A 15166-nucleotide genomic window follows, 5' to 3' on the forward strand; every position below is an offset into this window, starting at 1 on the left:
TCGGCCGCCCACTAGTGGATCTCTTTGCGTCCCCGGCCAACACGCAATTACACCGGTTCTTCTCCCGGTTCCCCTCTCAGGGGGCGGAACAGATCGATGCGCTTCGGTCACCTTGGCCCCCAGGTCTCCTTTATGCCTTCCCGCCGCTCCCTCTGATTCCGGCGGTGGTTCGCAAAATTCTCCAAGAGGGTGCGGAGGTTCTTCTCATTGCTCCTTATTGGCCGCGGAGACCCTGGTTCGCCGATCTTATGAGCCTATCCATCACGAACCCATGGCGGATTCCCCCGGGCAGAGTATCACTCAGTCGGGACATTCTCCATCAGGATCCCCAATGGCTCCAGTTAGCCGTTTGGCGCTTGAGCGGTCTTGCTTGTCATGACAGCTCTGTTCCACAGGGGTGATCAATGTGATTCAAGCGTCTCGTCGCCCCTCCACTAACCGAGTTTACGAGTCTACATGGCGGAGTTTCCAATCTTGGTGCTCCAGGAAGCAGTTGTCACTTGTTCAGCTCACTGTTCCTCATATTTTGGAATATCTCTTAGAGGGTCTGGAGCGGGACCTGGCCCCGAACACATTACGCAGGCAGGTAGCTGCTCTGTCCACGGTTCTATCCTGTGACTCTGTAGCGTTGTTAGGGCATCACCCATTGATTAAATCTTTCCTCAGGGGTGCGGCAAATACCAGGCCGCCTACGGTACATAGGTACCCGTCCTGGGACTTGCCGCGCGTACTTCTGGCCCTCACGAGGCCGCCTTTCGAACCCCTGAGATCGTGCGAGTTTCAATGCCTTACTCACAAAGTGGCCTTTTTAGTGGCAATCACGTCGGCTCGGCGTATCTCCGAGCTGGCAGCGCTCTCGGTCCGCAAGGACCTGTGTTTTTTCCGCCCAGACAGGGTGGTCCTCCGACTCGATCCCACCTTCATACCGAAGGTTAATTCAACTTTCCATAGGAACCAGGACATTGTACTCCCGGACTTTTGTCCGAACCCTTCGTGTGCCCAGGAGCGACAATGGCATAGCTTGGATGTCCGCAGGGCGCTCAGTTATTACGTATCACGAACAGCGGATTTCCGTATATCGGAGGCCCTGTTCGTATCTTTCCACCCTTCTTCAAGGGGTCGGAAGGTCTCTTCGTCCACCATAGGCAGGTGGATCAGGAAGTGCATCGCCGGGGCATACCAGGCTGCATCATTGCCGGTTCCAAGAGGGGTCACGGCCCACTCCACCAGGAGTGCTTCTACCTCGGCGGCCTGGGATACTCAGGCGTCCATAGAGGATATCTGCAGAGCGGCCACTTGGTCGTCACCTTCCCCATTTATTCGGAACTATAAAATAGATAAATTTGCATCCGCGGAGGCCTCCTTCGGTAGGAGGGTCCTCCAACAGGTACTCCATCAAAGTGCCACACCGGACCAGTCTATTTCCCACCCTAAGGGACAGTAGGCTTTGGTATGTCCCATGGGTGGATCCTCCATCTCCAGTGCTGGAGAAGGGGCGTTGTCGTACCTGAACGTCTTTTCTCAGCACGGAGATGGAGGATCCACCTTCCCCCCCTATTTCTTTTGGGGCATTATTGCCTAGGATAGTTTAGTTTTCTGAGCCAGTACGTCCTATGTCAGTCAATGGCTTCGCTCGCGTCAAGACTGGAATCTAGGGTCCAGGACGGGCGTGGCAACTTTGGCTGACTTAATCTGATTGGGCAGGAATACAGTCTACTACCCATGGGTGGATTCTCCATCTCCGTGCTGAGAAAAGGCGTTCAGGTAAGACAACGCCCCATTTCTGCTAAAATGGAAGATGGAAGAAAAACAAGTAAAAGAGACAATGATAGTTTGGGCAAAAAACTTTGGATACTCCATATACTTAGAAGCTTGGCAAAAATTATGGGACAGAAATATTAAACTGACTAAAGCAACTTCATATAAAGAAAACCTGTATAAAATGTTTTATAGATGGCACATGACACCGGTAAGGTTAGCAAAAATGTTTAAAAATGTTTCGAATAACTGTTGGAAATGTAAACAAAAGCCAGGTACCTATTACTATATCTAGTGCAAAGAAATTTTGGTTTAAGATTCATACATGGCTGGAAAAGATGACTAAAATACAGATGGAATTTAGGGCAGAATTGTTTTTGTTAGGAATACTAGGATCTAATTACGGGAAAGCGAATAAGTATTTAATATTGCATATATTGACAGCTGCGAGAATAGCATTTGCCCAGTACTGGAAAAAGGAAGATTTACCATCTGATGAGATTATAATTAGGAAAATCCTAGAATGTGCAGAAATGGGTAGATTAACGCTAGAGATTAAAGAGAAAGAAGACTCAATCTATTTTAAAACATGGGAAATTTTTTATCAATGGTTAACAAAATGAGTTAATGAAAACTGATTGTGAAATTTATTAAGATGACCGACTTTCTTTTTTGATTAATTGATACGTTTTATAATTTTTGCTATTTCTGTTGACTACAGTTACCTATTATTATATCAATTATTTGTATCTGGACGATAGTTTGCTAAAGCGTGGAATGTTATTGGGGGCAACCCCATTGCTGTACCCATTCCCGCCCTAATCCCTTCCCTACCCTATTCCGAATCCCACTACTTATAATGATCCTTCTTTTCCCTTACCCTGATAAAACTTAATAAAATATTGGTGGTGGGGGAAGAAAAGAAAAGACACAAGGAATATTCTTCCTGCGACAATTCAGGAAGTTCAAACTGCCCCAGGAGCTGTTGATACAGTTTTACAGAGGAATTATTGAGTCTGTTATATGGATTTCTATAACTGTCTGGTTTCGTATAGACTTCAGTGGCTAGTTAAGACTACAGAAAGAATAATTGCAATCAGCCTGCCTTCCATAGAAGACCGATATATTGCGCGGGTCAGAAGGAAGGCTGAGAAGATATCTGTCACCCCTCAAATCCCGAATATAAACTGTTTCAATTCCTCCCCTCGGGGCAGTGCTACAGGGCATTGCAGGCCAAAACAACTAGACAACAGGGACAGGTTTTTCTCTCAGGCCATCACTCTGCTGAACACCTAATTCTCACAGTGCTGTCTAATGTCTGTATGTATTTACCCAAGTAATATGGCTGTAGCATTATTATTTATCCTTATTATCCTTCTTAGTCCCAGGAGGAGGAGGAGGAGGAGGAGGAGGAGGATTATTCTGTTACTTTGCATGTACACCGAGAGCTTCTGCACCGGAGACAAATTCACACTTAGCCAAATAAAGTATTCAGTTTCCATTGTTAAGCAAGGCAGTTATTGCCCCATTTTCAACCTTTTTTTGCCATACTTGTTAAGTGAATCACTGCAGTTTGTTAAGTTAGTAACATGGTTGTTAAGTGAGTCTGGCTTCCCCATTGATTTTGCTTGTCAGAAGGTCACATAAGGTGATCACATGCACCTGGGACACTGCAGCTGCCATAAATACATGCCAGTTTCCAAGGATCTGAATTTTGATCATGTGTCCATGAGAATGCTGCAGCCATCATAAGTGTGAAGAACAGTCATAAGTCAGTTTTTTCAGTGCTGTTGTAACTTGAAACGGTCACTAAATGAATGGTTGTAAGTCGAGGACTACCTGTAAACATGGGTAAGAGCCTTCTTTTGAACATTACCTTATAATGATAAGGGTGATAGAATATGATATTTTCTGCCCTTATTTCATGGCAACAGCCTGTTTAAATTTACCTAGTCCCTTCTGGGTAAGGATGGGATCAGGAAAATATTTGCAGAAAGGTATCCATTTCTGGACCAGGAAATGTTTTGTCACATCTTGATTGAATTAACTGTAAAGCAATCTGCATATGAGATGGTCCTTGAAAAGCATTTAAAAGCTGCAGCTGATTTAGAATGTGGAGTCACAGGCAGTTTTGGGTGTTCATGATAAGACCTGTTCTGTAAGCTGCACTGGCTTCGCTGGCTCCCAGTGGCTTATGGTCAGGGTGGTTCTGAAATGACTTCCTTCTGATTATTTTTGCTAGCCTGTAGAGGAATACAGAGATGAGTTTGGAAAAGATATTCAATAGCCATTAGATAAACACCATCTTAGCTATGAAAAAGAGGAGAAAGTATGAAGAAACTCCAAGATTGTGATACCTTGATTCTCTTGATAAAAGCAGGTGTGGGGGGAGAGAACCTCCATTAGGCTTTCAAGATTCTGTTGTACTTTGTAACAATAAAAGTTACAACAGTCCTTTCCTGATCTGGCCTACATAGAAGGACTGATATCAATCTTGAAAGCCTCACTGCTTTCTAATTTTGAAATCATTAATCTTTCTTTTGATTGTGGAAATTGCATCAACTCTTCAGGCACCCTATTGTTCTTAGAACAGATTGCTCAAGCATGATAAAACAACAACAGCAAATGGAAATACAATTAACAAACCTGCACAGTATCGTGATACAATTACCACAACAATTCAGACAAGATTGTCTCATCAGGGGCAGTTCAACAATCTGCATCCCAGCCAGTATTTCTTTGCTCTCAAAGGAATTTCTAAAGAAGTTTGGAGGAGATCAATATCAGTTTTTTACTTTTATGACTCAGTTTGAGTTGTTTATGAAATGTCAACCAACAGAATTTCTTACAAATTGTTCCAATGTTTGTTCTGAATTTTTTGAAAGATGTAATAGCCAAATAAGCTGTGTCCCTCATTGAAGGCAATGTTCATTACTGCATAGTTATCAGAACTTCATGCAAAGTTAAAGTTGCATTTGATTATTCAAGTAAAGTAGCAATAACAAATTGAGAGATCTACAATCTAAAATAAAATAGCGGGAAAGTTCATAGATTCTCAGTTATTTGCCAGAGATGTGGATAAAATAAACCTTCTCTGAAGGGCCAATTTTTAGATTCCTGCTAATGAATTGAGAAAGGAGGTTAGTGGAACAAGGCATACCAGAGAATTTGGAAGAACTGTTCCAACACTAAACGTTAATAGAAGGTGATTGGAAGAGTTGAGCATGGAGGAAATAGCAAGGATTTTTCATCCTTGCCCCACCCCCATGACCTTCTTAAATACCAGTGCCAGAGAATCCAAATAGAAGCAATAAAGAGATGCCTGTCCTCAATAGAGGAGAGACTGCAGTTTATGCTTCTACTGTGTAGTCCTAGAATACAAAGCCTAGATTTGCATCACTAAAATAGGTACCTCTGTTAGTGTCACACCTGTGGAACTGCAGCCCGCATTAAAAGCAAGTCCCCACTTGTTCCAAAGCCTTATCTTTGGGAAACTGCTCCCCTCCCAGGAATCCACCAGGAGAGCCTTTTAGCTATTAAGAGGAGCTCAGGCAGCCAACAAAAAGACCTACCTTTTTATGCCAGAGGAAAAAAAAATCTTGAGGGATGTTCATTACTATAGAATCAGTGTGTCCAAAATCTCCTGGGTCTGACCATTAGCATCCCCTACTCACTACCTCTTATTTCAGACTTACTGGACAGCCTTCAAAAGATACATTTTCACAAAATTGGACTTGAGAGATGCATACAATTTAATCAGAATGAAAGAGGGACATGAAAATTTGCTGAGGTACAAGGTATGGCAAATCTGAATACATAGGAATTCTGTTTAGATTAGTTAATTGCAGTATGGCCATCTCCACATTCATGAGTGAAATAGTGTTTAATACCTTGGATAAGTATGCACTAGTATCTGTGGATGACATATTGATATTTTCAGAAGACCTGTCTTTGCATGAGAGCAACATTAAAAGGATTTACCTACAAGTGACTTTGGGAATGCAGCTTTTTTTTAAAAAAAGTTGTAAAAATGTGTGTTTTATTTATTTATTTATTTATTTATTTCCCCAGCTGGATTACTTGAGTTGCCAGTTCTCTACAGAACAAATACAAAGAAATCCAGTAGAGTTCATATTCTCGTGGCAGGCACCTAGAAATATGAAAGACGTCTAAATGTTTTCTGGGCTTTGAATTTTTTTGTAGAAAATTCATCCTTAACTTTGTAGAGTGCAAAATACTTTTGCCATAATTCCTAAAGAAAGGACTCCAATTAAATTGATCTACCCTAGGGGCAAGCAGCAGTTTAGGGTTTGAATGTTTTATCCAGACCTCTTTTTCCTTTTGTAGCATAAGCACACATTCATGTGACATTAGGCACTTTTCTTCAGGCAGTGAGGAGGGGGGGGGAATTTCCTACCAATCACCCCTCTAAGTGCAAAAAAAAATATGGGCAAACAGCTATAAAAAAGAAATACAGATTCACATACACCCCTTGCTCAGCAGGTCCCCAAAGTTACTAGACAAGTCATAAACGGTTCCCCCCACCATTCTTGTTGCACGGTGGCCTGTAATGGAGTCTATCGTAGTGGTAAATATAGAGTTCTCCTCATTCTTAAATTCATTGTCCATTGATTCTGGTGAGAAATCATAGGATGGGGGTCTGTACAGGGATCTTAGATAAAAATGATGTCTGAAATACAGGGGATGGACACCTGCTATTCTTTTCCATAAACTTTCAAAATTTTGGTAGCCCTTCCAGTGAATCAGATATTCCACATGTATCCTCCTGCATCCAGAATTCAGAATACATTTTACTTAATACTCATTTTCCCAGTTTGCCAGCACACCAGGGTGAAGGACAGTTTTAAAATATGAAAATATGTAATACAATCCATTGAAACAAAATCTCATGATTCGAAAAATGAAGTGGGGGGCTGAAGTAAATGGTTGATTTTTCAGGAGCAATCTTAGCCCGATGACAAACACAGCTAAATAAACACATAGCCATTAGCATTTGCTCTTAGCTTTGATATTAGAGATCAGAGTAGCCAATGCAAAGTTTAAACACTCCCTCCATGTTCAGCAGTTCTATTCTTATGGCAGACTTGTAACCCTTTCCCTAAAGAGAACATGTTTGTTTGACTATTGAAAAACAACTGTCCATAATTCATATAAAGATGTAAAAACCCCAACATATGCATCCTGTTGCTGTCGAAGTCTAATCCAATCAATCTGTAGCCTGTCTCCCTGCCTACAATCTAAAGGGAGGTTGTATAAAGATGGTCTTAATACTTAGCAATTGTAAGCTTACCTTCTAAATAGAAGAGACGATGAACAAGAAGCTCAGAATTGTCCTATCCTGATTTAGAGAAACACTATTTTTCAAAGTCCTGTTATTAGTAAAATAGAGCTAAAATGCCCTTGTGGAGTCTGTTTCTTGAGGTGGTCTAGCTTCAAAAGCTCAAAATATTAAACCAGAACCAGTAGGGTTCTGTTTTTTTAATAGGAAATATTATCTTCTCTGTTGCCGCACCTTGCCCCATCTTCCCCACAAGATCCAGAGAGCTTTAACTCAATTGGCCTTTCATTAGGAATAGAATAGAATAGAATAGAATAGAATAGAATAGAATAGAATAGAATAGAATAGAATGGAGGAGGAGTAGGAGGAGAAGGAGAAGGAGAAGAAGAAGAAGAAGAAGAAGAAGAAGAAGAAGAAGAAGAAGAAGAAGAAGAAGAAGAAGAAGAAGAAGAAGAAGAAGAAGAAGAAGAAGAAGAAGAAGAAGAAGAAGAAGTAGTAGTAGTAGTAGTAGTAGTAGTAGTAGTAGTAGTAGTAGTTGGAAGGGACCTTGGAGGTCATCGAGTCCAACCCCCTGCTCAGGCAGGAAACCCTACACCATTTCGGACAGATGGCTGTCCAGTCTCTTCTTAAAAACTTCCAGTGTTGGAGCATTAACCGCTTCTGGAAGCAGGTTGTTCCACTGGTTAATTGTTCTAACTGTCAGGAAGTTTCTCCTTAGTTCTAGGTTGCTTCTCTCCTTGATTAGTTTCCATCCGTTGCTTCTTGTCCTGCCCTCAGACGCTTTGGAGAATAGCTTGACTTCCTCTTCTTTGTGGCAGCCCCTGAGATATTGGAACACTGCTATCATGTCTCCCGTCATCCTTCTCTTCATTAAACTAGACATACCCAATTCCAGCAACCATTCCTCATATGTTTTAGCCTCCAATCCCCTAATCATCTTTGTTGCTCTTCTCTGTACTCTTTCTAGAGTCTCAGCATCTTTTTTACATCGTGGTGACCAAAACTGGATGCAGTATTCCAAGTGTGGCCTTACCAAGGCATTGTAAAGTGGTATTAATACTTCATGTGATCTTGATTCTATCCCTCTGTTAATGCAGCCAGCACTGAGTTGGCTTTTTTGGCAGCTGCAGCACACTGCTGGCTCATATTTAAGTGATTGTCCACTAGGACTCCGAGATCCCTCTCACAGTTACTACTATTGAGCAAGGTATCCCCTATATTATACTGTACATTTGGTTTTTCTTGCCTAAATGTAGAACCTTACTTTTTTCATCATTGAATTTCATTTTGTTAGATAGCGCCCACTGTTCAAGTCTGTCCAGGTCCTCCTGTCTTCTGGAGTGTTGGCTATTCCTGCCAACTTGGTGTCATCCGCAAATTTGATGAGTTCCCCATCTATCCCCTTGTCTAAATCGTTGATGAAGATGTTGAAGAGCACTGGGCCTAGAACAGAGCCCTGGGGCACCCCACTACACACTTCCCTCGATGTAGATGCGGTTCCATTGAGGACCACATGCTGAGTACGGCCAGTCAGCCAGCTACAAATCCATCTGGTGGTGATGCTGTCTAACCCACTTTTTTCTATCTTATTGAGTAGTAGGTTGTGATCTACTTTATCAAATGCCTTACTGAAGTCCAAGTAAATTATATCCACAGCATTCCTCTGATCCACTAATTTTGTCACTTGGTCAAAGAATGCAATAAGGTTTGTCTGGCATGATCTGTTTTTGACAAACCCATGTTGGCTTTTAGTAGTGATTTTGTTTGCCTCTGGGTGTTCGCTGATTCGTTGTTTGATTATCTTTTCCAGAATCTTCCCAGGTATTGAGGTCAGGCTGATAGGTCTGTAATTTCCTGGATCCATTCTTTTTCCTTTTTTGAAGATGGGAACTACATCAGCTCTTTTCCAGTCCTCTGGTAGTTCCCCAGTGCTCCAAGATCTTTGAAAAATATAGTTCAATGGTTCTGAGATCACATCTGCCAGTTCCTTGAGAACCTTGGGGTGTAATCCATCTGGTCCTGGTGATTTGAACTCGTCTAGGCTGGACAGGTGCTCACTTATCATTTTCTTGCCTATCTTAACTTGTGTTTCTATACTGTTTTTTATGGCACTATTTTTGATAGGTTGGTCTATTTTTTCCCTTTGTGTAAAGACAAATGCAAAAAACGAGTTAAATAGTTCTGCTTTCTCCCTGTTGCTTGTCACCTTCTTGCCACTTTCGCCCACTAATGGACCAATCATTTCCTTCACTTTTTTCTTGTTTTTTACATGTTGAAAGAAGCTTTTTTTGTTATTTTTGACTTTGGTCGCAAGCCTTGGTTCATTATGAGCCTTAGCTTTCCTCACTTCATCTTTGCAGGCTCGGGCTATTTGCTGATATTCTGACTTAGTTATGTGTCCCTCTTTCCACTTTCTATACTTGTCCTTTTTATCTTTCAATTTATCAGAGAGTTCTTTATGCAGCCATGCAGGTTTCTTTTGAGAGCTGTTATTTTTCCTCTTTGTTGGTATTGTGCTAGACTGGGCTTCTATTATCTCGCTTTTCAGAATTTCCCAAGCTTCTTGAGTTGTTTTCCCCTGGAGGATTCTCATCCATGGAATCCTTCCCAAGCCCTCTCTAAGTTTATTGAAATTAGCTCTCTTGAAGTCCAAGACTGTAGTTTGACTGTGTTCTATTGCTTGTGCTTCCATAATGTTGAATTCCAATATTGCATGATCACTACTTCCCAAGGTTCCTGTGGCTTCAACACCTTCTATCATTTCATCTCTGTTAGTGAGAATTAGATCCAAAATGGCTAATCCCCTAGTTCCCTTCTCTACTTTTTGGGAGACAAAGTTGTCTGCTAGGTTTGTCAGGAATCTGTTTGATCTTCCACTTGGTGCAGAGTTTGTCTCCCAGTTGATGTCAGGGTAGTTAAAGTACCCCATTATTATTGTGATGTGCTTCCTACATACCTTAGTTAGCTGACTAGCAAAACGTTCATCTATTTCCTCTGTTTGGTTGGGTGGCCTATAGTATACACCTATGGCAATGTCATTTTTATATTGACCCAAATGCATTCAAGACAGTTTTCATCATTGTTGTGCTCTATTTCTGTAGAATAGAATAGAATAGAATAGAATAGAATAGAATAGAATAGAATAGAATAGAATAGAATAGAATAGAATAGAATAGAATAGAATAAAATAGGAAGGGACCTTGGAGATCTTCTAGTCCAGCCCCCTGCTCAAGCAGGAGAACCTATACCATCTCAGACAGGTGATTGTCTAGTCTCTTCTTAAAAATCTCCAGTGATGGAGTGCCCACGATTTCTGGAGGCAAGCTGTTCTACTGGTTGATTGTCCTCACTGTCAGGAAGTTTCTCCTTAATTCCAGGTTGCTTCTCTCTTTGATCAGTTTCCAACCATTGTTCCTCATGCTTCCCTCTGGTCCTCTGGTGAACAACGTGACCCCCTCTTCCTTGTGGCAGTCCCTCAAATATTGGAATACTGCTATCATGTCTCCCCTATTTCTTCTTTTCTTTACACTAGCCCAGGGGTAGGCAACCTTGGCTCTTTTATGACTCGTGGACTTCCACTCCCAGAATTACTGAGCCAACCATGCTGAGGGGAAAGGGAGAGGTTTCCAAGCTGAGCCATGCTGGCTCAGGAATTCTGGGAGTTGAAGTCCACAAGTCATAAAAGAGCCAAGGTTGCCTACCCCTGGACTAGCCAAACCCAAGTCCTGCAGCCGTTCTTCGTATGTTTTAGTCTCCAGACCTTTGATAATCTCAGTTGCTCTTCTCTGAATGTTTTCCAAACTCTCAACATCTTTTTTGTGATATGGTGACCAAAATTGGCTGCAATATTCCAGGTGTGGTCTCACTATGGTTTTATAAAACGGTACTAATACCGTTTTATTCTATGCCTCTACTTATACAACCCAGGATTGTATTAGATCTGGATGTTTCCTGGCATTTGGGGCAGGAGGTTAAACTAGCCCTGTTGATGGATTTGTCTGGTTTGATTTATGCGGCTTGAAAATGGTATCATGTGTAGGTATATGTTATATTATTTTGCATTAATACTCAGGAAGTTTATTTTGTATATTACATTACTGGTTTGGATTTAATCTCCTGTGTGCTTCCTAGAATCTGTGCTTTATGATGGGCAGCTGTATAAATTGTTTAAATCAATAAGACATTATAGCTGATTGACTATTAGTGTCATTGCAGTTATACTCATGAATCCATGAGAAGCCATTGTACGATAAATTTTAACTATCAACATTGCACAGGGAGCAGTAGAAAGGATGAATATATTGTTTCAAATATAAAGGCTTAAGTGTAGATTTAGAGAATGGAATAGCCAATACTGGTATGCATAAATTCTTTTAAAATATTTCAAGCTGTAAATAGAACAGTTCAGTTCAAAATGTGTCCTTGGAACATTCTACATGTTCTCTTTTCCAATATAAAAAATTATAACGTTTTGACTGTGCAACATTAAGAAATAATGGGAACTCTGAAATTCAATTTTTTTTTTATCCCTATATCATAAAATTGAGAGGGAGAAAGTCGGTACTATTTCTTTTCCAACCTTTGGAAAATTTGTCCAGTGGGATGATAATAGGTAATGATAAATACATTTTTTAAAAGTTCTAAAAGCGATATAGAAAACATATTCAGAGTATGGGTCTATGATTGGCAATCCGGAGGAAAAACACAACACAAAACAAAGGTAAAAGAATGGTATATTACTGTATAAATATTAACCTTCTTGTGGTGGAACACCTGATCCCACAGGACAGAAAGTTCTCCTCTCCCAGAAGCCCTTTGTATCTTTGCATCTTAGCTTCATCTCTTGCTGTAAGTTTGGAGTTTGGTGCTACTGTAAGAGCCAGTTTGGAATAGTGGTTAAAACATCAGGCTAAAAATCAGGAGACTGAGTTCTAGCCCCAACCTAGGCACAAAGCTAGCTGGGTGACAAAGCCAGTCACTCTCTTTCAACCCTAGCAAGAAGGAAATGGCAAATACTTCCAGAATCTTACAAAGAATCTTATAGGGCCTAGTAAAAAAAACTGACTCAGAGACATAAAAAATAAAAATCTGCTGCTACAACTTGTCTTCCAAGAGATGCTACAATTCACAAGTTTCCCTTAATAACTGTGTGGGTGAGAAAGAAAACTCTCACAACTTTTCTTTACTTTTTTCTGATAATTAAAAGGAGAGGGTGAATGGGAACAGACAGAATAATTTACATACTACTTACCCATGTCTTTCAAAGGCATGTGGCTTTTCCTATTCATTCTTGAGAAAAGCTAATCTCACTTGGGATAAAAAAAGCCTTCATCACACAGGAAGAAATTATAAAAGTCCTGAAAAATATAAAAGAAAATGCAGTATGCCGGACAAACTGTGAGGTTGTGATAGACTGCTACAACGAATGCATTCTTGCTCTGATCTAGAGATGTTGTGATTTATGTTTATAATTTACTAGAAGATTATAGACAAAATTATACTCTTGCCCAGTGTGAGAGATGGAATGTAAAACTGAAATACATACTCATTTTTCTCATTTGAATTACCACTTATAAGATAGGCAAAGAGCTTCCCTTCTGTCTTTTGATTATGTATGTCTAATATCCTTTCCATTACTTCACATCCTTCAGACCAGGGGTGTCAAACTGCCAGCCCGCGGGCCAGATGTGTCACGCGGAAGCCGCGCCCACCCCATTGCCAGCAATGGCAAAACTGTCCCGATACGTTGCGCGACATCACATGATGTTGCGAATTTGACATGTCTGCTTCAGACAATTTTGTCTGCCTGCCTACCTGCCTATCTCCCTCTCTCTCCCTCTCTCTCTCCCTCCATCCACCCATCCACCCACCCACCCACCCACCCACCTATCTAATCTATCTATCTATCTATCTATCATCTATCTATCATCTATCTATCTATCTATCTATCTATCTATCTATCTATATCTATCTATCTATCTATCTATCTATCTATCTATCTATCTATCTATCTATCTATCTATCTATCTATCTATCTATCTATCTAAGATACTGCCAGTCTCACCGTCTATCTCTGGTATCTATCTATCTATCTATCTATCTATCTATCTATCTATCTATCTATCTATCTATCTATCTATCTATCTATCTATCTATCTACCTACCTACCTACCTACCTACCTACCTACCTACCTACCTACCTACCTATCTATGTAAGATACTGCCAGTCTCACCGTCTATCTCTGGGTAGTGTTCAGATAAAATCTGCCATAATTACAACTTTTAAAAACAAAAAATTCATTTGCTCATCTTTTTGAGGAGATTTCACATTAATCAGTCAGGTACTGCCAAGGAGTTTGTTTTCTTCCAATTTGGTTTTCTCAGTTCAACTAAAAACAAAACCCTTTCTAACAGAGATATAGGGTGGGAGAATTTGACTTGGTATGTGATACTTGTCAGTGTGGATTGACCATTAGGCATGAAGTTGACTGGCTGTGAATATCAACATTTAGAGCCTGCACAATCACAATGCTTTCAAATAATAACAAATATTTAAACTTCAGTAAAAGAGCACAGACAATATTTTCTAATGTCCAAACTTGTTAGTAGTGATTTTTTAAATTAACTATTTACCCCATTCCCTCCTCAACACAACAGCTTAAAAATACTACATTTATTTCAGAATGGCCACTACAAGCTTGAATTAGGGTTTGGAGTATTTTGCTCACCCTTGAACCAAAATAAAGTACTCTTCCACCTTAAGTAAATGCTTTTTCTTCTCCAAATTTGACTTGAATAAATGAGTAGAAAATAATGACACCTTCAATTCTGCACTTTCAAATTGAATTTGATAAGTGCATTATATACATATTTGCGTTAAAACTACAGAATCAAAATAATTTCAAACAGCTTATCCAATCATTAAAAGAAGTGGGACAAAATACTCTATTCAAGCCAGTTTTCATTTTGCCTTTTATCTTTTTCTTCCATACATACCAGTAGATATTCACTAGCTTCTAACACAGTAATGCAATAAAAATCAATGCACCAGTAAAGCTCTTGTGTCTGTAACCTTTAATTTGATAAAACAATGCATCATAGGACAAAACATTTTAGACCAAGGCATCTCAGATCGACTACCTTATAAAATCTGTCCAAAATCCAGGACCCATGACTCCCATGGAATTGAAATTTGGCAAATTTTATAAAATATTCTCACATTAAAAATATGCATATATTTTTTAAAACATATATCTCTGCAGTTCACGATCGGCTACTTTCAAGGCAGATACATCTCCAAATAGCTCCCTAAATGTTTTAAGAACTTTTCAAATTATATTGGAATCTCTGCCATTGTTGAAGGCATTGAGGAATCTGGTAAAGAAATATCTCTGAAACAATGACCCAACAAATCCTAGTTGTTTAGTATTTACTTAAAATATTTGTTTCACTTGGAAACTATTCTCTTACCAAAACCAACTCATCCTGAATAGAATTCCATTGCGATTTTTTTATTCTAATTGATGTGTTGATATGATGCAATAATGTTGAAGTTTTTGGTAGTAAAATAAAATGTCAAATACAATTATATAAACTTAACTCTGTTCTGTTTGATGTACTGCTACTGTGTCATAACTTTCTTGCCTGCAAGTAGGAGACTGGTTACTCATTATGTGTTTCAGAATTGTGATGAAAGGTTCCAGTACAAGTACCAACTTCGTTCCCACATGAGCATCCATATTGGACATAAACAGTTTATGTGCCAGTGGTGTGGTAAAGATTTTAATATGAAACAGTACTTTGATGAGCACATGAAAACTCACACTGGTAAGGATACATTTTGACTGTTATCTATATACAAGACTTTCTGATGTAATAATAATTTATAGGGCAGTTAACAGATAAAGTTTATCAGCACATAAGCTTTTTCCTTCCATTAAAGTCTAAACATAATGCTGTTTTCAGTGTAATTAAACAAAGAGATTCTTGTATCATCTGAATTTCAACAGTGGAAAACAAAAGAAGGAGAATTAATTTGAGGAAATAAAATTGCAGTCTCTTTGGAAGTAGAAAGTTCATAACACAATACATGAGAAACTGTTAGGCCAG

The 15166-nt window shown here is 39.8% G+C and overlaps 1 protein-coding gene across 1 annotated transcript in view; it reads left to right on the plus strand.

Annotated features, from left to right (window-relative positions):
* Positions 1-15166, plus strand: part of ZNF652 (zinc finger protein 652) — a 32964-nt gene that overhangs the window by 12709 nt on the left and 5089 nt on the right. Inside the window, exon 4 of the mRNA XM_015810424.2 lies at positions 14740-14884. Coding sequence (XP_015665910.1) covers positions 14740-14884 — 145 coding nt within the window. The remainder of the gene's footprint in view (positions 1-14739; positions 14885-15166) is intronic.

The sequence above is a fragment of the Protobothrops mucrosquamatus genome, unplaced genomic scaffold, assembly GCF_001527695.2.
Source record: "Protobothrops mucrosquamatus isolate PMUCROS unplaced genomic scaffold, P.Mucros_1.0 scaffold10, whole genome shotgun sequence".
In the NCBI taxonomy this organism is placed as follows: Eukaryota; Metazoa; Chordata; class Lepidosauria; order Squamata; family Viperidae; genus Protobothrops; species Protobothrops mucrosquamatus.